Genomic DNA, 27212 nt, shown 5'->3' on the forward strand with positions numbered 1-27212 from the left:
TCATGAAAATATTTTAAGGCTGAGGGCTTTGACCAAGGCTCTCTTAACGTCTTTGTTCCTCAGGCTGTAGATCATAGGGTTTAGCATAGGAGTCACAATCCCATACAACATGGAAATAATTCTGTCCTGTTTGGGCAAATAGCTGGAGGTGGGGCGAACATAGGTGGCAATGGTGGTCCCATAAAACAGGAAAACAACAGTCAAGTGGGAACCACATGTGGAAAAGGCTTTGCGCCTTCCCTCAGCAGACTGCATGTGCAGGATAGTAGAGATGATATAGATGTAAGATATCAGAGTGACCAGGAATGCACCACCTCCTAAAATGCCACCCACAAGGAGAGCAGCCAGTTCTGGGAGGTAGGTAGAGGAGCAAGAGGCAGCCATTAACGGTGGGATATCACAGTAATATTGATGAATTTTATAGGGCTCACAGAAGAATAATGTAGAGGTCAATGAAGTATGAATCATGGAACTGATGAAGCCGGTTAGCCAGGTCCCTGCAGCCAGCTGAACACAACGCCATTTTGTCATGATGTTTGTGTAGTGCAAGGGACTGCAGATAGCCACGTAGCGGTCATACGCCATCACTGAGAGTAGTAAAATTTCAGTGCCCACAGCATCAATCAGAAAGAAGAGTTGTAATACACAGCCAACAAATGATATTGACTTGTCCTCGGACAAGAAGACCTGGAGCATCTTGGGCACAGTGACAGTTGGACAAAGGACATCCAGGAAAGACAGGTTGCTGATGAAGAAGTACATGGGGGTCTGGAGGTGAACATCCGTCGCTATTGCCATGAGGATTGATCCATTCCCTGCCAGAGTGATCAAGTAAATCAGCAGAACTGCTACAAAGAGGAGGATTCGCACTTCTGGGAGATCAGACAGATCTGTGAAGTAAAAATCTCTTGTCTTTGTAATATTGGCATTCTCCATTGCCACTCAAATTGCATATCTAAAGTACAGAGAAAACAAAAACAGATTTGTTAAAAGAGCAAGAGCATGGATCATTCAGTTTGTAATCTAAGGATAGTTCTGTTATTAATAAGACAGCCAGTCAGGAAGCAGGGTGCCAACGCCCAAACTCTAGGGGATCGTAGGCACCTCGGTCCCCTTGGTATCAGTTTTAAGGGGGCCAGGCTCCCTCAATGTTCAGACATTTATTATCTTTCTTAAAACTACAAGTTTGACCTGCAACATAATGTTGCAATGTCCACCCGCAGTGTTCTATTCATTCCTTTCCACAGTGAGACAGCATTTCATGGCATGCTGAGTTTGATAGTTTCCCTCCACCTAAAACTTCCCACCTAAAGATGTCGTCCTCTTCTGCAAATGTCAGGGTTTCCTACATCAGATGATACCTTTTCCTGGTGTGCATGGTACCCTTTGGGCTACATCAAGATAGTTAAACTTTATAAAACCAGATACAAATTATGCCAGCTTTTTCATCAGCTATTTTCAACTGACAAGATGAGATTTTTTTCAAAATATTTTTCATTTAAAAAATTCATTAATTTTTCATTAAAATGCATGATGACAGAGGAAAATCCCAATATCAATAAAACAGGTATAGTATCATCTAACAACACTACCCTCCAAAATTTCACTTCCTCTTAATACCAGACCTTTTTAGGGTAAGAGAATTATTTGCCTAATCTGTCAATGTTTAATAAAAATAAATGGGTTGGAAATTTACATAATGATACCAGTGTATTGCAGACATACAATAATTGTTATAAAGCAGTAACTGAACCTACCTTATACATTCCCACAACTGAATTTTAAATCAATTGAATGGGTTTTAGTACAGAGTTGAAAACGAAATGGATTTAAAAATTAAGTCATCACAACAATGTATATTGTGAAGATGATATAGTATTTCTACTGCAAAACCGAAAGCTACAGTATAAAGTCCCTTTTTACTGATAAGGGATTCGAGATTGTGACATGGAAATTTGCCCATCACCCACTGATATCATGAGTTCTGATGTCTGATCTTCAGCTCATTGAATGAATACAGTTTGCCTATCACTAAAAAATAGCACTACCTAGCTACAATGTTTGACTGCCTATTTCTGCCAGTACAATAAAGCATCTACTTGCCTTCCTTGCTTTCCTTGTAGACTTGAGCATCACAGTATGAGAGGGCAATGTGAAGAATTTATATCTCATCGGGAGAATGGTGCCATGCCTCTTCTGAAATAAAATTCAATAAACATTGCCTCTGACTTGAGTCAAAGGGACAAAGTACCGTATTGTTTTTCCTTTGGTACAGTAGTGTGGGTGAATGGTATCAAGACAAAGTGTCTATATTGGGACAAAGGTCTCTGAGGAATCCTGCAGTCCCTGAGTTGGAGTCCCAGAAGTGTGCAAATTCATTTGGCCAAAAGGTATTTTAAATGCAATGGCCCTGATCCATGGAAGATGGGTTGTGCCTGAGTTCTGGTGAACTCAATGGAAATTACTTTAACCTTGAAATCTCATTATCAAGCAAGAATATTTTTTTTAAAATGTGGAGTCAAGAGAAATGCTGGCATATGTTTTCTGAAGTAAAGTTTAAAAAACACTGCATCTGCCATGAGAGGAAATGGCACCAAGAGAAAGTGGCTACATTTGGACAAAGGTATCAAAGGAATCTTGCAGTTGCTGACTTGAAGACTCAGATGTGCAAAGCTCTTTTGGCCAAAAGGAATACAATGGTCTTGATCATGAGCGTAGCCAGGATTTTTGTTTTGGTGGAGCAGGCTTTTGCTGGGGGACAGAACCTCAGTTAGCTATATAATTTAATTGATATTTATTGATAGGGGGGCAGCTGCCCCTCCGTGCCCATGCTCCTGATCCAGAGGAAAAAAATGTTAGTCCTATGTTCTGGAGAACTCAAGCAAACTTTATTTAACCATATAATCTCATTGATTTCTATGAAGTTCAAGGGCAGCAGATTTACTTGGGACCAAACCTGGTTTAAAAGGCTTTTTTATAAACTGCATCTTGCATTCCTCTTATCTTCCATTTGCGAGGCCACCCAGAAGAATCTAGAAATGGTGGTTTGCGCTGTTAACTATCCAGCTATTAGAAAGTCACAAATAGGGAGAAAGAAGATGGTATCTCAAAAAGCTTGCCAGGATTGATCTTCCTGTTATCAAAACACAGACGGTACCAGCATTAGTCAGCAAAATCAATATCAACTTCAACATGCCTTCTGCCTTCAATATGTGTAGATGTCAGGGAGTTTTGATAACAAATGAGTGTAGTTAATTAACTAGAAGATTTATTGCAAAAACAGAGTTCACTGGAGCGGCGATCACAGCTGTCCATCTAATAATTCAAAGATGTCCCTTCTAAGGAGCATGTTTACGGCGAGACCAGAAACAGCCAAACTTCCTCTTGTGACATATTCTGTCTTGCAGGACCCCCCCCCCTTATGCCCCCGGACCATGGACTAAGGGGGCCAGCTCCCACCCCTTCCTCATTCTCTGAAACCGTACTTCCGTGGTCCTTCACGCTCTCTGAGCTGCTTTCATTTCTAGCCCCTGCATTTGTCCTTCACTAGTGCGCTGGCAAGTTGCCAGCTGACTCTTTGCAACTCTGCTATCAGTTGACATTCCTAAGGGCAGGGAAGTTGACTTTCGGCTATAATCATCCTGTCTTGCAGTTAACTCTCTCTCTCTCTTCCTGGTTACTTCCTTCACTGGGAGCTGGCTGCAAACTTTCCCTAGGGGCTGGCTCATTCATGACAGTTGATGAGGGCTAAGGAGCCTTTCTTGGGACGTGGGTAGCGCTGTGGGTTAAACCACAGAGCTTAGGACTTGCCGATCAGAAGGTCGGCAATTCGAATCCCCCTAACAGGGTGAGCTCCCGTTGCTCAGTCCCTGCTCCTGCCAACCTAGCACGTCAAAGTGCATGTAGATAAATAGGTACCGCTCCGGCGGGAAGGTAAACGGCGTTTTGGTGAGCTGCTCTGGTTCGCCAGAAGCGGCTTAGTCATACTGGCCACATGACCTGAAAGCTATACGCCAGCTCCCTCGGCCAATAAAGTGAGCGCCGCAACCCCAGAGTCGTCCGCGACTGGACCTAATGGTCAAGGGTCCCTTTACCTTTAAGGAGCCTTTCTTAGCCTTATGTACTAACTTTTGACATTAGTTTACACTCTTTGCTTTTTTATTAATCTCCAAGCCCAACTCAAACATAAGAACTGATGCTTTTCACCTAACTATCTAGGAATCCATGGTCACCCAAGAGACATTGTTTGTATCTGTTGAAGAAAATTTCTTCAGGAACAACACACTCACACACCTTGCATTTTACCCTTGGCTTTCCTTCATTCCTATGCTGAGGAGATTTCCATGTCACCACCATCAACCCCAACAGACCACATCCTTGCAGAATCAGGAAATGCATTAAACTCTCTCAAGTCCACCCCTCCCTCTCCTTCCCCTGCCTTCTGCTTTGAAGCCCCATGAAGTCCCCTTCTCTTGGGAAAACGTGTTCTCTTCCTTGTCTGTTGTCTCACCCTAAAATCTCAATTCCCCCTTTCCTCACTATCCATACCCTCCCACTGCTAAAGGGTGACTGCCCAAAGTCTCTAACTTGCATTCTTGTTATTTTTGCCTTAAAACCTTCTCAGAACCCCATTCTTGAACGCCCCCTAATTCCTGTGAATATCTCTGTTTCTCTTATGCAAGCAAACAAGTCTAGTCACCCACCCACCCTGGTTCTAAAAGAACTTTCACCCCTTGAGCCAACATCCTCTTTCTCTGCCTTCCTTCACCACACCCGTGTTTTCAAATGAGTATCTAGGAAAATTTGAGTGTCAGATTGCATGTGAGAATTGCAGACTTGTGTCCAAACTGCATACGGTATTTACTCGAATCTAATGCGCCATCGAATCTAATGCACACCTTTATTTTCGCAACATAATTTGGCCCCCAAGAAGTGCGCATTAGATTTCAGTAAATATGGTCCTTCATAACAGGTCATTAAATGATTGTCTCCCAGTACAGGCTCATAAGAAGGAAGGAAGGAAGGAAGGAAGGAAGGAAGGAAGGAAGGAAGGAAGGAAGGAAGGAAGGAATATTGTAGTGACTTTTAGCTCAGAAGTACAACATATTTGAAGGACAGTAATCAAGGACAAATGGAATGAACCCAATAATTTCATTAAAATAATTTCAAGCGAAATGCTTTGACCAAGGCCCTCTTAACATCCTTATTCCTCAGACTGTAAATCATAGGGTTTAGCATAGGAGTAACAATCCCATACAACATGGAAACAATTCTGTCCTGTTTGGGTGAATAGCTGGAGGTGGGGCGAACATAGGTGGCAATGGTGGTCCCATAAAACAGGAAAACTACAGTCAGGTGGGAACCACAGGTAGAAAAGGCTTTGCGCCTTCCCTCCGCAGAGTGCATGCGCAGGATAGTAGAGATTATATAGACATAAGATATCAGAGTGACCAGGAAAGCACCACCTCCTAAAATGCCAGCCACAAGGAGAGCAACCAGTTCAGGGAGGTAGGTAGAGGAACAAGAGGCAGCCATTAGTGGTGGGATATCACAGTAATATTGGTGAATTTTATAGGGCTCACAGAAGGACAATGTAAAGGTCAATGAGGTATGAATCATGGAATTGATGAAACCGGTTAGCAAGGTCCCAGCAGCCAGCTGAACACACCGCCTTTTGGTCATGATGTTTGTGTAGTGCAAGGGACTGCAGATAGCCACATAGCGGTCATACGCCATCACTGAGAGCAAGAAGACTTCGGTGCCCACGGCATAAATCAGAAAGAAGAGTTGTAATACACAGCCAAAAAAGGAAATGGTCTTGTTCTCCGACATAAAGATCTGGAGCATCTTTGGCACTGTTACTGTGGGGCAAAGGACGTCCAGGAAAGATAGGTTGCTGATGAAGAAGTACATGGGGGTCTGGAGGTGAACATCCGTCGCTATTGCCATGAGGATTGATCCATTCCCTGCCAGAGTGATCAAGTAAATCAGCAGAATTGCTACAAAGAGGAAGATTCGCACTTCTGGGAGATCAGACAGCTCTGTGAAGGAAAAATCTCTTGTTTCTGTGATATTGGCTTTCTCCATTGCCACTCAAATTGCATATCTAAAGTACAGAGAAAAGAAAGCAGATTTGTTAAGAGAGCAATAATATTATTATTATTATTATTTATTATTATTTATACCCTGCCCATCTGGCTGGATTTCCCCAGCCACTCTGGGCAGCTTCCAACAGAACATTAAAATACAATAACCTATTAAACATTAAAAGCTTCCCGAAACAGGGCTGCCTTCAGATGTCTTCTAAAAGTCTGGTAGTTGTTTTTCTCTTTGACATCTGGTGGAAGGGCGTTCTGCTGCCGAGAAGGCCCTCTGCCTAGTTCCCTGTAACTTGGCTTCTCGCAGTGAGTGAACTGCCAGAAGGCCCTCGGCGCTGGGCCTTAGTGTCTGGGCAAGAGCAGGGATCAGCCAATTGGGAAGCAGGGTGCTGATGTCCCAACTCTAGGACATCTTAGGCACCTGGGTCTAGCTGATATCAATTTTAAGGGTGCCAGACTCCTTCAATGTTCAGACATTTGTTATCTTTCTTAAAACTACATGTTTGATCTGCAACACAATGTTGCAATGTTCACCCACAGAGTTTTATTCACTCCTTTCCACAGAGAGACAGCATTTCATGGACAATTAGCATGCTGAGTTTGATAGTTTTCCTCCACCTAAAACTCACCCCCCCCAAAAGATGTTGTCCTCTTCTGCAAATGTCAGGGTTTCCTACATTAGATGATACCATTTCCTGTTATGGGTGGTACCTTTAGCATGAATTTGCTATTAAAATATATTAATCAAGTCAATGTCAATTTGTTGCAAATGTTAAATTATTCCAGCTTTTTCATCAGCTTTTTTCAACTGACAAAATAAGATTTCTCAAAATATTAATCTATTTTTCATTAAATGATTTTGTTAATTCTTCATTAAAATACATGTTAAAAGAAGAAAATATCAGGTTTAAAAAAAAAAAAACTAAAATCAATAAAACATGTATAGTGGCATCTAACAACATTACTCTCCAAAATTACACTTTCTCTTAATACCAGACCTTTTTAGGGTAAGAGAATTATCTGCCAAATCTGCCACTGTTTGATAAAAATAGGTGGATTGAAAATTTACATAATGATACCAGTGTACTGCAGACATACAATAATTGTTATAAAGCAGTAACTAAACATACATTATAAAGCAGTAACTAAACCTACCTTATACATTCCCACAACTGAATTTTAAATCAGTGGAATGGGTTTTAATACAGAGTTGAAAACGAAATGGATTTAAAAATAAAGTCATCACAACAATGTATATTGTGAAGATGCTATGGTTTTTCTACTGCAAAACCGAAAGCTACAGTATAAAGTCCCTTTTTACTGATAAAGGATTTAAGATTGTGACATGGAAATTTGCCCAGCACCCACTGATATCATGAGTTCTGATGTCTGATCTTCAGCTCATTGAATGAATACATTATGCCTATCACTAAAAAATAGCACTACTGTACCTAGCTAAATTGTTTGACTGCCTAAGTCTGCCAGTACAATAAACATCTACTTGCCTTCCTTGCTTTCCTTGTAGACTTGAGCACCACAGTAAGAGAGGGCAATTTGAAGAATTTATATCTCATCAGGAGAATGATATCATGCCTCTTCTCAACTAAAATTCAATAAACATTGCCTCTGACTTGAGTTAAAGGGAAAAAGTATTGTTTTTCCTTTGGCACAGTGGTTGGGGGAATGGTATTGAGACAAAGTGTCTATATTGGGACAAAAGTCTCTGAGGAATCCGGCAGTCCCTGAGTTGAAGTCTCAGAAGTGTGCAAATTCATTTGGTATTTTGAATGCAATGGCCCTGATCCATGTAAAGATGGGTTGTTCCCATGTTCTGGTGAACTCAAGGAAACTTACTTTAACCTTGAAATCTCATTGCTTTCAATGGGACTCGCACAGCTACTTTTCTCAGGAGGACAATGTCTCTTCAAAACAATTATTTGTTTTAATTTATTTTTAATCTTTTGTTGGAAGCCGCACAGAGTGGCTGGGGAAACCCAGCCAGAAGGGCGGAGTATAAATAATGAATTATTATTATTATTATTATTATTATTATTATTATTTGCTTTTTTCATGATGTTTGTGTAGCATGATGGACTGCAGATAGCAACATAGTGGTCATATGCCATCACTGCTAGCAATAAAATGTGAGTGCCCACCACATCAATCAGAAATAAGAGTTCTAACATGCAACCAACAAATGATATTGCCTTGTCCTCTGACAAGAAGACCTGGAGCATCTTGGGCACAGTGACAGTTGGACAAAGGACATCTAAAAAAGATTAATTACTGAGGAAGAGTTACATGGGGGTCTGGAGGTGAACATCTGTCCCTATGGCCAAGAGAACTGCCCCATTCCCTACCAGAGTAATCAAGTAGGTCAGCAAAATTGCCACAAAGAGGGAGATTTGCACTTCGGAAGATCAGGCAGCTCGGTGAGGTAAAAATCTATTATTCCTGTTATATCGTCTTTCTCCAACTTCCTGCCAATTAGGTCAACTGGGATATCTAAAATACAGTGGAAACAGAGTAAATTTGTTTAAAGCTTAACTACTTAACAATATATAATTGATTACCTTTCTGACTTTTATTTACATTGAGCATGATTCAATTTTTGTGTCTCCACACACCCCTCATCCACCCATGGCTACCAGCTTGGCCAGAGGGGACTGGCAACTGAGTGGGAGGGAATTGCCAAACCCTTGTTTAAAACAAGGTCATATGTACCTCTCAGTGTGCAATAAGCTAGAATTAATATAGCAAAGCTCTACCATGAGCCACTGTGAAAAGGAAATGCCATCTTATCAACAATCTCAACAATAATCAATTTTGAAATTTAAAATACAAAATTTACGCCATATTAGGCTTCAAGCAAAACCTGACCTTTGACTGATTAACAGTCTGTGTCCTTCCTAACTCTCTTTGCAACATTACCAGCTAAATGAAATATTTGAAAATGAAAAAAGGAAGGATTTGCTTATGAAATCTCAAATTTTCAGAGAGAGAAAATAGAAAGTGGTACTAAAATATCTTCAGAGATGTACAATTCATGCTTGGAATGGGAAATTAAAGATGAAGAGGTCAAGTATGTTGTGACAAAGTGGGCAAAAGATGTGAGACATAATACTCAGGTGGAAGAATGATTTAAAATTCATGGCCTGTACTTCATTTAAATGTTGGAAAGGTTAAAAAAAAAAAAAAAGGAAAAGGCCATTTGGATAATCCTAGCTCAGTACAGTCCCAGCTAAAGAAGATTGGTATATTAAGTTAATGAAATAGGCTGAAATGGTTAAAATAATTGGGAAATCTAGAAATTAAGATGATAACAATATATAGAAGTATGGGAAATGTTTGTTGTATACACACAAAAGCAATGCGCATAAGTAAATACATTAGCAGGATTTTGGAAAACACTTGTAACATGTTATAAAATGGATTAAAAATGGAAAAAAATAGAAGTTAGGATTTTTTGGATATGCCTAAATGAAAATAATAAAATTGAAAATTGAACCTAGGGTGGGGATGGAGGGAAGTCAAGGGATTAAAGTAATCCCAAACTAAGGATTTAATATGATTTAAAAAAAAAACCCAAAAAACATTATTGTATGTGTGTGTTGTTGTTGTTGTTATTCAGTTTTGCTGGGGGGGGTGTCTTTTCTTTCAATGAAATGTTTTTGTTTTTTGTAAAAAGTTAATAAAAATATTACAATTTAAAAAAAAAAACAGTCTGTGTCCTTGGTGGCAAAGAATCTTGGTGGGATGCAACTGAGTTATTGTGTGCATAGAATGAAGTCCACTCATGCCACATCTCCTTCCACCTTGTGCACCCAGTAATCCCTCAATCTGCTGTAGAGGGTTGGGAGAAAACCCAGAGCAGGGAGCAAGAGGAGTGCATGGCAGAAGAGAGGGGGGAAAGTCCCATTCTGCAGGTGGACCTCGTTCCCTTGCTCATGGGCCACTTTGCGCTACACTGATTCCACCCACTATGTTTCTTCAACTGCGATCACAAAACCAATGGCATACATCCCTCCAAATGGATTTAAAACTTAGGTAGTGGGTTTTAACTCAACTAAATAGATTTAAAAATTAGATGATGGCAACAATATATTGTGAATATGCTAAAAAGATTTTTTTTACTGCAAAACCTAAACCTACAATATGCATTTCCATTTTACAGATAAGGAATTTAAGATTGTGAAAAGGAAACTTGCAAAAGATCACCTACTGAGATCATGACTTCTGATCTCTGATTGTTAGCTTGTGGAATTAATACAATAAGCGGATGAGGAAGAAATAGCACAGATGTTTTATAATATTAGACTACCTACCAACAAATGGATGTCACTTGCCTTTCTTGCTTTCAAGTAATCTGTAGCACACATTATCAAACAAGACAATTAAAAAAAATATGTGGAGTCAAGAGAAATGCTGGCATTGTTTTCTGAAGTAAAGTTTAAAAAACACTACATCTTCTATGAGAGGAAATGGCACCAAGAGAAAGTGGCTACATTTGGACAAAGGTTTCAAAGGAATACTTCAGTTGCTGACTTGAAGACTCATACGCGCAAAAGCTCTTTTGGCCAAAAGGAATACAATGGTCTTGATCATGGGCGTCGCCAGGATTTTTGTTTTGGGTGGGGCAAGTGTTTTGTTGGGGGTAGAAACTCAGATAGCTATGTACTTTTTATTGATTTCTATTGATTTGGGGGGGAGCAGCTGCCCCTCCATGCACCTCCCTGCCCATGTTCCTAATCGAGAGAGAAAAAATGTTAGTCCCATGTTCTGGTGAATTCAAGCAGACTTTATTTAAGCATTAAAATCTCATTGATTTCTATGAGGATCAAGGGCAGCAAATTTCCTCAGGACCAAACCTGGTTTAAAAGGCTCTTTTATAAACAGCATCTTGTATTCCCGTTATCTTCCATTTGAGAGGCCACCCAGAAGAATCTAGATATGGTGGTGTGCGCTGTTAAATATCTAGCTATTAGAAAGTCACAAATAGGGGCAAAGAAGATGGTATCTCAAATAGCTTGCCAGGATTGATGTTCCTGTTATCAACACACAGATGGAACCAGCATTAGTGAGCAAAATCAATATCAACTTCAACATGCTAATGCCTTCAATATACGTAGATGAGGCCTGAAAAGCCTTTCTTAGCCTTAAGTACAAACCTTTCCATTACACACTTTGCTTTTTTGTTAATCTTCAAGCCCAACTCAAACATAAGAACGGATGCCTTTCACCTAACTATCTAGGAATCCATGGTCACTCAAGAGACACAGCCTGTCTCTGCAGAAGAACATTTCTTGTGGAACAACACACTCACACACCTTGCATTTTACCCTTGGCTTTCCGTCATTCCTATACTGAGATTTCCATGTCACCACCATCAACCCGAACAGACCTCCTCCTTGCAAAGTCAGGAAATTAAAACTCTCTCAAGTCCACCCCTCCCTCTCCTTCCCCTGCCTTCTGCTTTGAAGCCCCATGAAGTCCCCTTCTCTTGGGGAAACGTGTTCTCTTCCTTGTCTGTTGTCTCACCCTAAAATCTCAATTCCAATTTTCCTCACTATTCATACCCTTCCACTGCAAAAGGGTGACTGCCCCAAAATCTCTAACCTGCATTCTTGCAATTTTTGCCTTAAAACCTTCTCAGATCCCCAAACTGCGTACGGTGTCCAAACTGCATATGGAATTTACTCAAATCTGATTCACCATCAAATCAAATGCGCACCTTAATTTTCGCAATATAATTTGGCCCAAAAGAAGTGAGCAGTAGATTTCCATAAATGTGGTACTTCATAACAGGTCATTAAATGATAGTCTCCCAGTACAGGCTCATAGAAAGGAAGGAAGGAAGGAAGGAAGGAAGGAAGGAAGGAAGGAAGGAAGGAAGGAAGGGAGGGAGGGAGGGAGGGAGGGAGGGAGGGAGGGAGGAAGGAAGGAAGGAAGGAAGGAATATTGTAGTGACTTTTAGCTCAGACGTACAATGTATTTGAAGGACAATATTCAAGGAAAGGGATGTTTGAACCCAATAACTTTATGAAAACCTTTAAAGGTGAAATGCTTTGACCAAGGCCCTCTTAACATCCTTATTCCTCAGACTGTAAATCATAGGGTTTATCATAGGAGTAACAATCCCATACAACATGGAAACAATTCTGTCCTGTTTGGGTGAATAGCTGGAGGTGGGGCGAACATAGGTGGCAATGGTGGTCCCATAAAACAGGAAAACTACAGTCAGGTGGGAACCACAGGTAGAAAAGGCTTTGCGCCTTCCCTCAGCAGACTGCATGCGCAAGATAGTAGAGATTATATAGACATAAGAGATCAGAGTGACCAGGAATGCACCACTTCCTAAAATGCCAGCCACAAGCAGGAGAACCAGTTCTGGGAGGTAGGTAGAGGAGCAAGAGGCAGCCATTAGTGGTGGGATATCACAGTAATATTGGTTAATTTTATAGGGCTCACAGAAGGATAATGTAAAGGTCAATGAGGTATGAATCAGGGGATTGATGAAGCCGGTTAGCCAGGTCCCAGCAGCAAGCTGAACACACAGCCTTTTTGTCATGATGTTTGTGTAGTGCAAGGGACTGCAGATAGCCACATAGCGGTCATATGCCATCACTGAGAGTAATAAAATTTCAGTGCCCACAGCATCAATCAGAAAGAAGAGTTGTAATACACAGCCAACAAATGATATTGACTTGTCCTCTGACAAGAAGATCTGGAGCATCTTGGGCACAGTGACAGTTGGACAAAGGACATCCAGGAAAGACAGGTTGCTGATGAAGAAGTACATGGGGGTCTGGAGGTGAACATCCGTCGCTATTGCCATGAGGATTGATCCATTCCCTGCCAGAGTGATCAAGTAAATCAGCAGAATTGCTACAAAGAGGAAGATTCGCACTTCTGGGAGATCAGACAGCTCTGTGAAGTAAAAATCTCTTGTTTCTGTGATATTGGTTTTCTCCATTGCCACTCAAATTGCATATCTAAAGCACGGAGAAAAGAAAAGCAGATTTGTTAAAAGAGCAAGAGCAGGGATCATTCAGTTTTTAATCTAAGGGTAGTTCTGTTATTAATAAGACTGCCAGTCAGTTCTATTCACTTCTTTCCAAAGTGAGACAGAATTTCATGGCATGCTGAGTTTGATAGTTTCCCTCCACCTAAAACTTCCCATCTAAAAATGTTGTCCTCTTCTGCAAATGTCAGGGTTTCCTACATCAGATGATACCTTTTCATGGTATGGGTGGTACCTTTTTGGCTACATAAAGACAACATGAATTTGCTATTAAAATATATTAATCAAGTCAATGTCAATTTGCTGCAAATGTTAAACTTTATAAAACCAGATACAAATTATTTCAGCTTTTTCATCAGCTATTTTCAACTGACAAATAATATTTCTCAAAATCTTATTCTATTTTTCATTAGAATATTTCATTATTTTTTCTTTCAAATACATGTTGAAAGAAGAAGATATCAGATTCTTGTTAAAAAAATCCTAAAATCAATAAAATATGTATAGTGGCATCTAACAACATTACCCTCCAAAATTACACTTTCTCTTAATACCAGATTTGGGGGGGGGGGGGTTAGAGAATTATCTGCCAAATCTGCCACTGTTTGATAAAAATAAATGGATTGAAAATATACGTAATGATAACAGTGTATTGCAGAGATACAATAATTGTTATAAAGCAGTAACTAAACCTACATTATACATTCCCACAACTGAATTTTGAATCAATGGAATGGGTTTTAATACATATTTTAAAACGAAATGGATTTAAAAATTAAGTCATCACAACAAGGCATATTGTGAGGATGATATGGCATTTCTACTGCAAAACTGAAAGCTACAGTACAGTGCTTCCTCAGGTTACAGATGCTTCAGGTTATAGACTCCGCTTTCTCAGAAATAGTACCTTGGGTTAAGAACTTTGATTCTGGATGAGAACAGAAATTGCAAGGTGACAGCGCAGCAGAAGCAGGAGGCCCCATTAGCTAAAGTGGTTCTTCAGGTTAAGAACAGTTTCAGGTTAAGAACGGACCTCCAGAATGAATTAAGTTCTTAATCTGAGGTACCACTGTATAAAGTCCCTTCTTACTAATAAGGGATTCAAGATTGTGACATGGAAATTTGCCCATCACCCACTGATATCATGAGTTCTGATGTCTGATCTTCAGCTCATTGAATGAATAGAGTATTAAAAAATAGCACTACCTACCTAAAATGTTTGACTGCTTAAGTCTGCAGTACAATAAAGCATCTACTTGCCTTCTTTTCTTTCCTTTCCTTGTAGACTTGAGCACCACAGTAAGAGAGGACAATGTGAAGAATGTATATCTCATCAGGAAAAATGATAGCATGCCTCTTCTGAACTAAAATTCAATAAACATTGCCTCTGACTTGAGTCAAAGGGGCAAAGTACCGTATTATTTTTCCTTTGGCACAGCAGTGTGGGTGAATGGTATCAAGACAAAGTGTCTATATTGGGACAAAGGTCTCTGAGGAATCCGGCAGTCCCTGAGTTGGAGTCTCAGAAGTGTGCAAATTCATTCTGCCAAAAGGTATTTTAAATGCAATGGCCCTGATCCATGGAAGATGGGTTGTGCCCAAGTTCTGGTGAACTCAAGGAAACTTACTTTAACCTTGAAGTCTCTTTGCTTTCAAAGGGACTCACACAGCTACTTTTCTCAGGAGGACAATGTCTCTTCAAAGCAATTATTTGTTTTAATTTATTTATAATCTTTTGTTGAAAACCGCACAGAGCGGAAACCCAGCTAGATGGATGGGGTATAAATCCATTATTGTTGTTGTTGTTTGCTTTTTTCATGATGTTTATGTAGCATGATGGACTGCAGATAGCAACATAGTGGTCATATGCCATCACTGCTAGTAATAAAATGTGAGTGCCCACCACATCAATCAGAAATAAGAGTTCTAACATGCAACCAACAAATGATATTGCCTTGTCCTCTGACAAGAAGACCTGGAGCATCTTGGGCACAGTGACAGTTGGACAAAGGACATCTAAAGAAGATTAATTACTGAGGAAGAGTTACATGGGGGTATGGAGGTGAATATCTGTCCCTATGGCCAAGAGAACTGCCCCATTCCCTACCAGAGTAATCAAGTCAGTAGAATTGCCACAAGGAGGGAGATTTTCACTTCAGAAGATCAGGCAGCTCGATGAGGTAAAAATCTTTTGCTTCTGTGATATCGTCTTTCTCCATCTTCCTGCCAATCAGGTCAACTGAGATATCTAAAATACAATGGAAACAGAGTAAATTTGTTTAAAGTTTAACTACTTAACAATATATTATTGATTACCTATCTGACTTTTATTTACATTGAGTTTGATTCATTTGTGTCTCCATACACCCCTCATCTAGGACGCGGGTGGCGCTGTGGGTAAAATCTCAGTGCCTAGGACTTGCCGATCGCATAGTCAGCTGTTCGAATCCCCGCGGCGGGGTGAGCTCCCGTCTTTTGGTCCCAGCTCCTGCCCACCTAGCAGTTCGAAAGCACCCCTAAGTGCAAGTAGATAAATAGGTACCGCTTTCTAGTGGGAAGGTAAACGGCGTGTCCGTGTGCTGCGCTGGTGCTGGCTCGCCAGAGCAGCTTCGTCACGCTGGCTACGTGACCCGGAAGTGTCTCCGGACAGCGCTGGCCCCCGGCCTCTTAAGTGAGATGGGTGCACAACCCTAGAGTCGGATACGACTGGCCCGTACGGGCAGGGGTACCTTTACTACCTTTACACCCCTCATCCACCCGTGGCTACCAGCTGGGCCGGAGGGGATGGGCAACTGAGTGGGAGTTCATATGTACTTCTCAGTGTGCAATAAGCTAAAATTAATATACCAAAGCTCTACCATGAGCCACTGAGAAAAGGAAATGCCATCAACAATCTTATCAATTATCAATTTTGAAATGTGAAATACAAAATTTAGGCCGTATAGTGGTACCTCGGGTTAAGAACTTAATTCATTCTGGAGGTCCATTCTTAACCTGAAACTGTTCTTAACCTGAGACACCACTTTAGCTAATGGGGCCTCCCGCTGCTGCCGCCGTACGATTTCTGTTATCATCCTGAAGCAAAGTTTTTAACCCAAGGTACTATTTCTGGGTTAGCGGAGTCTATAACCTGAAGCGTATGTAACCCGAGGTACCACTGTATTGGGCATCAAACAAAAACCTGACCTTTGACTGATTAACAGTCTGTGTCCTTCTTAAAGCTTTTCCCCCTATATACGCCGTGGGCTCTTGTGTGTGGATAGTACCATTATGGCTACATGAAGACTCAGAGAATGAGTTTGCTCTTAGTATATACAGTATTACTAGGAAGAGGAGCAATTCCTCAGTACTTTAAATCATTATTGGATTTAATTTATATTTCAATTGGAATCATTATTAGTGGAATGGAATAAAAAGTGATGAAGGGATGTAACACATATATTATGAATCGTATCAGTGTCAGTTTGCTGCAAATACAACTTTATAAACCTTCAGATGCAAATTCTTTTTTCAGCTTTTTAATCAGAAATTTCCATCAGGCATTTCCAAGTTTTATAATGAGATAATTCAGAATAGTAGTCCAGGTTACATTGCAAGATACATGTGGAAAGAAGGAGATGGCTGTTTCTTGCCTTAAGTACCAACCTTTGCCATTAGTTTACACTCTTTGCTTTTTTATTAATCTCCAAGCCCAACTCAAACATAAGAACTGATGCTTTTCACCTAACTATCTAGGAATCCATGGTTACCCAAGAGACACTGCCTGTCTCTGTAGAAGAACATTTCTTGTGGAGCAACACACTCACACACTTTGCATTTTACCCTTGGCTTTCCTTCATTCCTATACTGAGGAGATTTCCATGTCACCACCATCAACCCCAACAGACATCATCCTTGCAGAATCAGGAAATGCATAAACTCTCTCAAGTCCACGCCTCCCTCTCCTTCGCCTGCCTACTGCTTTGAAGCCCCATGAAGTCCCCTTCTCTTGGGGAAACGTCTCTAACCTGCATTCTTGTTATTTTTGCCTTAAAACCTTCTCAGGGCCCCACTCCTGAACACCCCTATTTCCTCTGACTATCTCTGTTTCTCTTCTGCAAGCAAAGAAGCCTAGTCACCCACCCACCCTGGTTCTAAAAGAACTTTCACCCCTTGAGCCAACATCCTCTTTCTCTGCCTTCCTTCACAATACCCGTGTTTTCAAATGAGTACCTCGGAAATCTTTTAAGAATAACTCTCCTATTGGTTTTAAACTCTTCTAAATTCAACCTAGTATTAGTGTGGTGTTTATTATTTTGGTTAATGTTATGTAGTGAAGTTTCACCCTGGACCAGCAGGGGGATACTGTATATAGTTTTCACTCAGGTCTGTAGATAGTTTTCACTCAGGTCCACGTCAGTTATTTTAGGCGGGAACTCTGGGCTGTTGTTGCTACAATGTTGACAGCCGGCTGCCTATAAAAGCAGGCCGGCTGAGCTGTTTGCAGTCAGTTCTATTCCAGCTTACAAAATAAAGAGCTACTTGGAGAAATCGCTGTGTCGTCTGCTATGTCAACCCACAACTTAACACTGGCGACGAAGGTGGGATCGATGGACATCAGAGCACAGCCAGATGCGGCCAGCCTCTGAACTGAGCTGAATCACAGAGTGAAATCACTGAGCGAAATCACTGGACAGAACCAATTCAGAGCTGACTGTTCTGGCTAAGAGCACTATGTTCCATCCATCGCCCTTCACGCCGGCATCGGAATCATGGCTTCACTTGTGCCTCTACTGCCGTTTGCGCCAGCCTCTGAATCATGGGACTCCTACCTCGCTCGGTTCGACTGCTACCTCCAAGCCAACGAGCTGACAGCAGTATCAAAGGATCAGAAGCGGGGCCTATTCCTCAGCCTCTGTGGGCCTGAGGTGTTTGAGACGGCCCGAGCATTGGTTGCGCCTGAAGCAGTCCAGGCAACACCATGGGACACGATCCAAGAGAAGCTCCGCAACCACTACGCACCAAAGCTGTCCAAGATTGCTGCCCGCCATGCGTTCTACCACCGGAACCAGGCAGAGGGGGAGTCAATCAACAACTACACCACCGCCCTGCGACAGGCTGCAATGCACTGTGAGTTCCGAGACTTAGACGATGCCCTGATGGATCGAATCGTCTGCGGGGTCCGGGACATCCATCTGCAACGGCGTCTCCTCGCCAAGCCAGACCTCACGCTACAGAAAGCCATTGAGGAGGCTGTGGCCTCAGAAGCTGCTGAACGCTCCGCCCAGGAGATCCGCAAGTCCAGCAGCCCGCGTCTTGCTAGGGAGCCAGTTCCGGTGCATCATGAAGAGGCCAGCAGTGATGAGGCATCCTCCAGTGAAGACGATGACGTGCACCAGACAAAGCGGGAGCACAGGAACTTCCAACAGAAGTCCAAGGGCCAACCGGAATGTGCCGGCTGCGGAGGCAAACATTCCTGTGCCAAGTGTCGATTCAGAGACGCCATCTGTAGGAAGTGTTCCAGAAGGGGCCACATCGCTAAGGTCTGCCGATCGGCTCCGTCTGACACCCCCCCTTCATCGACTCGCAAGTCCAAGTCTTCACTCCAGTCTGCCAAGGAAAGTTGTTTCGCTCTCACCAACTGCCGCTGCCCGTCTGGAACCACGATTGGCCAAACCGACTCGCCTATGCGACGCAAGCTGAACGTCACGGTGCTCATTGAAGGAGCTCCATGTGACATGGAGATCGACACCGGGTCTGCCCTGTCCATCGTGTCATGGAGCACCATCAAAAGACTGGTACCCAGAGTGTCCAAAAGGCAACTCGACTCTCACCGCGTACACCTGAGAGACTACCAGGGAAACGACATTCCCGTGGTAGGCGTTGGCCGGTTCCGGATCGCCTTCAAGGATTTTTCGGGCCTGCTCCAGTTGGTGGTGGTCGAAGGTCAGCGGCCAAGCCTCCTAGGGCTAGACTGGTTTGATGCCCTCGGCCTGGAAGTCACCGGCATCAACTGCATCTCTAACGCAGAGACTGAGGGTCTGGTCAAAGACTTTGCCGAGGTTTTTGACGGCACCTTGGGGCAATATACAGGTACGCCCATCTCCTTTAGCCTTGATCCACAAGTCGCCCCCATCAAGCTAAAGCCACGCCGGGTTCCCTTTGCTCTCAAGGCTAAGGTGGACGAACAACTGGACAAACTGATCGCCCAAGGATTTTTGGAGCCGGTTGACCACGCCAAGTGGGAAACCCCCATCGTCACGCCTGTCAAGCCAGATGGGTCGGTGAGAATCTGCGCTGACTACAAGTGCACGATCAACAAGGCACTTCAGCAGCACGCTTATCCGGTTCCTGTTGTCCAACACCTGCTGCATTCCCTGGGTGAGGGTAAGGTCTTCGCTAAGCTGGACCTTGCCCAAGCCTATCAACAACTGCCCGCCGATGATGCCACTGCTGAAGCCCAGACGATCGTCACCCACCGGGGGGCATTCCGTTGCCGCCGGTTGCAGTTCGGGGTGAGTGTGGCTCCTGGCATCTTCCAAAGCCTTATGGAGCGTCTCCTGCAAGGGCTTCCGGGCGTGGTACCATATTTTGATGACATCTTGGTGTCTGCAGACTCACACCAGCAGCTGTTCGAGCACCTCCGTGCCATGCTGACCAGGTTCCAAGAGGCCGGGCTCAAGGTAAAGAGGGAAAAGTGCCAGATCGCCGTTCCACAGGTAGAGTTCCTGGGCTATCTTATCGATGCCTCCGGCCTTCACCCGACCACATCCAAGATCCGCGCTATCCAGCAGGCCCCCACCCCAAAGAACAAGACGGAGTTGCAGGCGTTCCTGGGGCTGCTGAACTTTTATAACATGTTCCTGCCCCACAAAGCCACAGTGGCTGAGCCTCTTCACCGACTTCTTAGCACTAAGACGCCTTGGGCCTGGGGTCATCGGGAGACGGCGGCCTTCAACGCAGTCAAGGCTCTCCTTTCATCAGACAGTGTGCTGGTACAGTACAGTGAATCCAGGCCGCTGGTCCTTGCCTGCGACGCCTCACCTTTTGGCATCGGTGCTGTCCTTAGTCACCGTTTTCCAGACGGAAGAGAAGCACCGCTCGCCTACTTTTCCAGGACGCTATCTCCGACGGAACAGAATTACAGCCAGCTCGACAAGGAGGCACTGGCACTTGTGGCTGGAGTGAAGAGGTTCCATGAATACCTCTATGGCAGGACTTTTGACCTCATCACTGACCACAAGCCACTCCTGGGCCTCCTCGCCGGTGATCGTCCAACTCCACCGGTCCTCTCGCCACGCATGCTGCGATGGACTGTTTTCCTGGCTGCCTACCACTACCGGCTCATCCATCGCCCGGGGAAATCGATGGGCCATGCCGACGCCCTCAGCCGTTGCCCTCTTCCAGCATTTGTGGAAGACCCGGCTCCAGCTTCATCACTCCTTCTGATTGAGGATCTTCCGGCAGCGCCTGTATCGGCTGCCACTGTGGCCTCCGTGTCTGCCCAGGATCGCACCATCAGCCGGGTGCTCAACTGGGTGTGGAGGGGGTGGCCACAAGGGCCTTTTGCATCGGAGTTCCAGCCCTTCGCAACCAGACAACATGAACTCTCAGCTCATCGCGGCTGTCTGCTGTGGGGAGACCGCGTCGTAATTCCCCAGGAACTCCGTCAGCGCGTCCTGGAGGCTCTGCACGTTGGCCACCCGGGAATTGTCAAAATGAAGGCGTTGGCTCGGTGTTACGTCTGGTGGCCTAATATGGACAATGCCATCACTGCCTGGGTGTCCGCCTGTCAAGCGTGCCAAGAGTCGAGGCCTGCACCACCAGCAGCTAAGGGACACACCTGGGAGACGCCAAAGACACCCTGGTCGAGGGTGCACATCAATCTGGCTGGCCCCTTTCACGGCCGGACCTTTATGGTAGTGGTGGACGCCTATTCCAAATGGCTGGAGGTCGCCCTGATGCCCTCCACCACTACCGAAGCTGTCATCCGGGTGCTGCGAGGCCTGTTTGCAACGCATGGGTGTCCTGATGTCCTTGTCTCTGACAACGGACCGCAGTTCACATCAGGCACGTTTGAGCGGTATCTTTTGGGACTGGGCATCCGCCATGCCCTAACGGCACCCTTTCATCCATCCAGCAACGGGCAAGCGGAAAGAATGGTGCACTCGGCAAAAGAGGCACTGGCGCGCCTGGACCGGGGAGACTGGCATGAGCAGGTCGCCGAATACTTGTTCGTGCAACGCATCACCCCTCATGCGGCCACAGGGAGGAGTCCTGCTGAACTGCTTATGGGCCGCCGCCTCAGGTCACCGCTCGACCGGCTACACCCGGACTTTGCCGTGGCTGAACCCCCAGGCTGTGCCAATGCGCCACGGTCATTTGTCCCAGGAAACCAGGTCTTTGCCCGGAACTATGTGGGGGACATTCCTTGGGTGCCAGCCACAGTAGTGGGAGTCACTGGACCTCGCTCGTACCACGTGGCACTCGAAGATGGACGCTTGTGGCGACGGCACATAGACCAGCTTAGGCGCAGGGTTGGGGACTTGGACACTACCGAGGTGCCCCCAACTGCGCTTGCGGCTCCAGAAGAGACGTACAGATGGCAAGGCCCCACCTACACCTCCCTCGCAAACTGCCAGTGTGGAGCCGAACCAAGCCGCTTCAGAGGGTCTGCCAGACTTACCACAGACTCAGACCACTCCACTTGCGGAGGCTCCACCCACAGCAGCGGATCCAGGGGAGTTGGTTCCAACGCCACCTAGGGTCGCACCACAGCCTCAGCAAGAACTGTGTGGCCCTCCGGACTTGGCTACCAGTCCCCGGCGGTCTGGCAGAGTTCCCAAGCGCCCAACTTATTTAAAGGACTATGTTGTTGGACATGTATCACTGTTGGTCTAAGTATGGGAAATGTAACCGATATGCTTTCGTGCCTAATTGAACCATTACGCGTAGTGCTGTATATAAGGAAACCATTACGATTGTAACTAACGCCTTATCTCGGTGGGGAGGGGTGTTATGTAGTGAAGTTTCACCCTGGGCCAGCAGGGGGATACTGTATATAGTTTTCACTCAGGTCTGTAGATAGTTTTCACTCAGGTCCACGTCAGTTATTTTAGGCGGGAACTCTGGGCTGTTGTTGCTACAATGTTGACAGCCGGCTGCCTATAAAAGCAGGCCGGCTGAGCTGTTTGCAGTCAGTTCTATTCCAGCTTACAAAATAAAGAGCTACTTGAAGAAATCGCTGTGTCGTCTGCTATGTCAACCCACAACTTAACAGTTAATTTTTTAGTAACTGTGCTAATTTCCTTTTGTGGCCATAAGCTAGTTGTAATAAAATTTACTTCTGATTTTTCTCTGCTGTCTGTGTTAACCCTTGGGGTGCTAGGCTCTTGTGTGCTTCCAGGTCTCAACATGAAAAGATCCCTAGATTTGAGTGTCAGATTGCATGTGAGAATTGCAGACTTGTGTACAAACTACATACTGTATTTACTCAAATCTAATGCGCCATCGAATCTAATGTGCACCTTAATTTTCACAACATAATTTGGCCCAAAAGAAGTGTGCATTAGATTTCAGTAAATATGGTCCTTCATAACAGGTCATTAAATGATAGTATCCCAGTACAGGCTCGAAGGAAGGAAGGAAGGAAGGAAGGAAGGAAGGAAGGAAGGAATATTGAGTGACTTTCAGCATAGAAGGACAATGTACGTGAAGGACAGTATTCAAAGACAGGGATGATTGAACCCATTAATTTCATTAAAATCTTTTCAGGCAAAATGCTTTGACCAAGGCCCTCTTAACATCCTTATTCCTCAGACTGTAGATCATAGGGTTTATCATAGGAGTAACAATCCCATACAACATGGAAACAATTCTGTCCTGTTTGGGCGAATAGCTGGAGGTGGGGCGAACATAGGTGGCAATGGTGGTCCCATAAAACAGGAAAACTACAGTCAGGTGGGAACCACAGGTGGAAAAGGCTTTGCGCCTTCCCTCAGCAGAGCGCATGCGCAGGATGGTAGAGATGATATAGACATAAGAGATCAGAGTGACCAGGAAAGCACCACCTCCTAAAATGCCAGCCACAAGCAGGAGAACCAGTTCTGGGAGGTAGGTAGAGGAGCAAGAGGCAGCCATTAGTGGTGGGATATCACAGTAATATTGGTTAATTTTATAGGGCTCACAGAAGGACAATGTAAAGGTCAATGAGGTATGAATCATGGAATTGATGAAGCCTGTTAGCCAGGTCCCTGCAGTCAGTTGAACACACAGCCTTTTCGTCATGATATTTGTGTAGTGCAAGGGACTGCAGATAGCCACGTAGCGGTCATACGCCATGACTGAGAGCAAGAAGATTTCGGTGCCCACAGCATAAATCAGAAAGAAGAGTTGTAATACACAGCCAACAAATGATATTGTCTTGTCCTCTGACATAAAGATCTGGAGCATCTTTGGCACTGTCACTGTAGGGCAAAGGACATCCAGGAAAGATAGGCTGCTGATGAAGAAGTACATGGGAGTCTGGAGGTGACTATCTGTTGCTATTGCTGTGAGAATTGCCCCATTTCCTGCCAGAGTGATCAAGTAGGTCAGCAGAATTACCACAAAGAGGACGATTCGCACTTCTGGGAGATCAGAGAGTTCAGTCAAGTCAAAGTCTTTTGCTGCTGTGGTGTTGTCTTTCTGCATTGTCTTCCTAATCAAACTGGTCAGCTAGAATGTCTAAAATATGAAGAAAACAAAGCAAATTTTTTATAAGTACAAATGTTGGTTGAAGGACAATATACAATTGTTTAAGCATCTGACTTTTAATCATAGATGGCCTGATCCTGTTTGTTTCTGATGAATATCTCTCCCGCACATGTGGCCAAAACCTGTATATATATTCCTTTGGTCAATAGAAAAAGCTTTGAAACCACTTTGAAATTAAGAATAAAGAAAACCTCATAAAATATAAAACTGAACACAGAATGGAAGAGCATGAGAGACAGCACTATAATCTCTTTTCAAAACTATTCAGGTCTTAACCACAATATTACTGTCAGAAGTTACCATAGAAAGAGTCATTTTCTTGTACCTACTAGGAGAGGGAGGCAGGCATAGTGGCCAACTCCAAAGCATTGCTGGAATTCCCCTGGCAAGGTGGAGAGGAGTGTCTTTCTCCCAGTTTCCCTCTCCTTTCCCAGTTTTTTTAAAAGGAATTTTTGATTAATTGACTGACTGATTGGATTGGATTGGATTGGATTGGATTGGATTGGATTGGATTGGATTGGCTTGGCTTTCTATCCAGCCTCTCCTCCAAGAAGCTCAAGGTGACATACATAGTTTTTCTTCTCCCCATCTTCTCCTCACAATCCTGTGAGGTAGATTAGGTTAAGAGACAGTGACTGGCCCAACACCACCCAACCACTGGTGGAGCTTCATGCTCTGGCACCAGGGAGCAGAGAGCATGCAGGGACGGGGCTGACGCGCATCCTGGGGGCGTGGCATGCATCCTGGGGGCGTGGCGCACCACCTGCAGGGGCATAGCACGCGTCCTGGGGGCGGTGCGCTCCCCACTGGGATCGCGCTGCTGGGGGTGGACGCTCCCCCCGCACTCCCCTTCCTCCGCCATTGCACCCAACAAGCTTCCTGGCTGAGTGGGGAATTGAATCCTGGTCGCCCAGCACTCTGATCACCCCACCATATGAGGCATGCCAACATCAGGGCTCCGTACCCTCCCCCACCCCTGCTACATTCTAGGGGCTTGTCAAGGGAATGAGAGGGCTCTGGATCCAATGGTTGCAAAACCTCCCCTTACCATCCCCAGCACAACCCTGGAACAATGGAGGCAGGGCAAAAAGCAGCAACATCAGATCTTAACACTGATGCTGCAGGAAAACCTCCCTCATCAGATCTCCCTCTCCTATGGCGGACCTCTGTCTCCACCCATAGAAAGGAAGATCTGAAGAATCTTAAGGCCTCAGGTCAGGCACCCCAAAGACCACAGGATTACAGTCGTAATCAAAACGCCCTACCCCTCAAAATTATACTGCCTATACTGCAATGCACACATTCCATTAATTATTTTCAAAATATGAAGGAGTACTAGAATGAGAGATGGTAGTTAAACAGTAAAGCCTAGGAAACATTATACAGTACATGTTAAAAGAAGGAGATTAACAACTTATCAAACCAAGAAAATGTGCTTATTGGCATATAACAACAATACTCTCCAAGTTTATATTTATCACTTAATAACAGGCATTTGTATGGCAAGACATTTATCTGCCAAAGCTGCAAAACAGTTTAATAAGAGTAAATGGATTTTAAACTTACCTAATGACAATATATTGCAAAGATGCTATGATTTTTTCCCAAAACAATCACTAAACCTAATTGTCAGAGCCACCCGAGGTCCCAGCTCACAAGAGACCAAAATCCAGTCCAAGTTATATACAAAAGGTTTTATTGAAGAACATTGTTGTCGTTACATCCAAGCTCCGTGGCTCAGCATCTGTTACCCTTAGATGTTAGGAGTCCCCTCTGAGTCAGTCCCGCCCCTGCACCAGCTTAAGAGGCTTGTACTGCTCCACCTTTTCCTCTCCTTCCTTTTCCGCAGGGTCTTTCTGCCCCCCTGTGCTCCCTCCCTCCGGGACTCCCCCGAGGCTGAGTCTTCTGACGCCTGCTCCCCCCTCCTTCGTGCTTTGGGACCAGGCTCCTCCTCAGGGCTCTCCTCATTTCCGCGCGCCTCCACATTTGAACTTGGCGCGCGTACGTTGCCTCTGACCTTCCTTTCGACCGTTACGCTACTCTCGGTACTACACTCCTCCCCTTCCGGCAGGACGTTCTGCTCCGAACTCCTTCCCCTCTCTGCTTCCTGTTCTGCTCTTTCTGACACACTGGCAACTCCACCCCCTTCACTCCGTTCCGACGGAGAGGCCGGTCCCGATCTCCAGCCCCCACTGGGGACTCCCCCTTCGTTCCCCTGCTTCTGACTGCCTCCCTCTCTACTGCCCCTTGGCCTGACCAGGGGGGCTCCCTTTTGGGAATCCTCGGATTCACTTGACGGACTCACTGACAACCTCGGGTCGTCGTCGTCCTCTTCCTCGTCGCCCTGGGACCCCTCCCCCTCGCTCTCTGTCCCTGAAACCCTGACATCCATCCCCCCCTCGAAGCCCCCCCTTCCCCCCTCCCGCCCATCGGGTGCAGGTTGTAGGAGCTGCAGCTCTTCGGAGGTGGATGCAGGATACAGGTTGTGTACCTCCATATCCTCTGCTTGCAGTTCGGTGTATGAGTGTTCGAATTCGGGTTCTTGACCCAAAGTGTTCTCTTCTCCCTCTTCCATTGGTACCTCGTCTGGTGCTGCCGGCCAAGGTCCCGTCAGCCATTTCCTGCACCAGTCCTCCTCTGGTTGCTCGTCCCACCAATAAGAGGGTTCTGTGTCCACCCCTGAGCACGATCCCCTGGGCGGGCTAGATTCTGGCGTTCTCTCCTCGGCTGAAGAAAAACCCCGGAAAGTACTGTCTGAGAGTGTGGGCGTAAAGAGCCAGTCATCAAAGTACTCGGCTGGCATGGGTCTATGCGGGAAAAGGGCATGGAACTCGTCTTTTAGAAGAGGTTCGTCTAAAGCGTAGCCCGGCACCCAACCGTGACCTCGTTGAGTGGTTCGGCCCTAGGCGCCCTCTCCCTCTCCTGTGACTTAGTGTGTAGTTGCGGGACTGTTTCAGACTCCTGAAACCTGTGCGGTGCCTTGTAGGGGGTGAGCACCGACCTATGAAATACCGGATGCACTCTGGAACCTTCGGGGAGGGCTAGTCGAAAGGCTACAGGGTTGATCTTAGCTTCCACCTGGTACGGCCCTAACTGCCTGTGCCCTAGCTTCTTCTTGGCCAACGACTTGGCTGGCATCGCTTGGGCCGCTAACCACACCCAGTCCCCCACCTGGATCTCCTCCCCCGCTCTCCTGTTTTTGTCTGCCTGCGCCTTATATGCTTGCTTGGCCAGCTCCAAATGTCTCCGCAACTCTTCGTGCACCTCCTGCAGCTCCGCTGCAAACTGGTCGGCTTCTTGCGGCACCCCCTCTCTCGGTGCCCCGAACCCCGGGAAGGTTCTGGGATGACGACCGTTGT

General features: G+C 45.0%; 4 protein-coding genes across 4 annotated transcripts in view; all 4 read right to left on the bottom strand.

Annotated features, from left to right (window-relative positions):
* LOC310826733 (olfactory receptor 5V1-like) lies at positions 1-936 on the bottom strand (the record flags this gene model as incomplete). The annotated part of the gene is made up of 1 exon (XM_083701969.1): positions 1-936. One exon carries the CDS (start codon positions 934-936, stop codon positions 1-3), a length of 936 nt encoding a protein of 311 aa, XP_083558095.1.
* Positions 937-5154: 4218 nt separating this feature from the next.
* LOC310826735 (olfactory receptor 5V1-like) lies at positions 5155-6087 on the bottom strand (the record flags this gene model as incomplete). The annotated part of the gene is made up of 1 exon (XM_083701990.1): positions 5155-6087. One exon carries the CDS (start codon positions 6085-6087, stop codon positions 5155-5157), a length of 933 nt encoding a protein of 310 aa, XP_083558116.1.
* A 6060-nt stretch (positions 6088-12147) lies between these two features.
* On the bottom strand, positions 12148-13071 carry LOC310826771 (olfactory receptor 5V1-like; the record flags this gene model as incomplete). Its single annotated transcript, XM_083702084.1, has 1 exon — positions 12148-13071. One exon carries the CDS (start codon positions 13069-13071, stop codon positions 12148-12150), a length of 924 nt encoding a protein of 307 aa, XP_083558210.1.
* Positions 13072-22846: 9775 nt separating this feature from the next.
* LOC310826737 (olfactory receptor 5V1-like) overlaps positions 22847-27212 on the bottom strand; it is a 34130-nt gene continuing 29764 nt past the window's right edge. The window contains exon 2 of the mRNA XM_083702008.1: positions 22847-23823. Within this exon, the coding sequence (XP_083558134.1) occupies positions 22858-23790 (933 nt within the window). The 5' untranslated portion in view covers positions 23791-23823 and the 3' untranslated portion in view covers positions 22847-22857. The remainder of the gene's footprint in view (positions 23824-27212) is intronic.

Source organism: Podarcis gaigeae, assembly GCF_964106915.1.
Source record: "Podarcis gaigeae genome assembly, chromosome: 1".
Taxonomy (NCBI): domain Eukaryota; kingdom Metazoa; phylum Chordata; class Lepidosauria; order Squamata; family Lacertidae; genus Podarcis; species Podarcis gaigeae.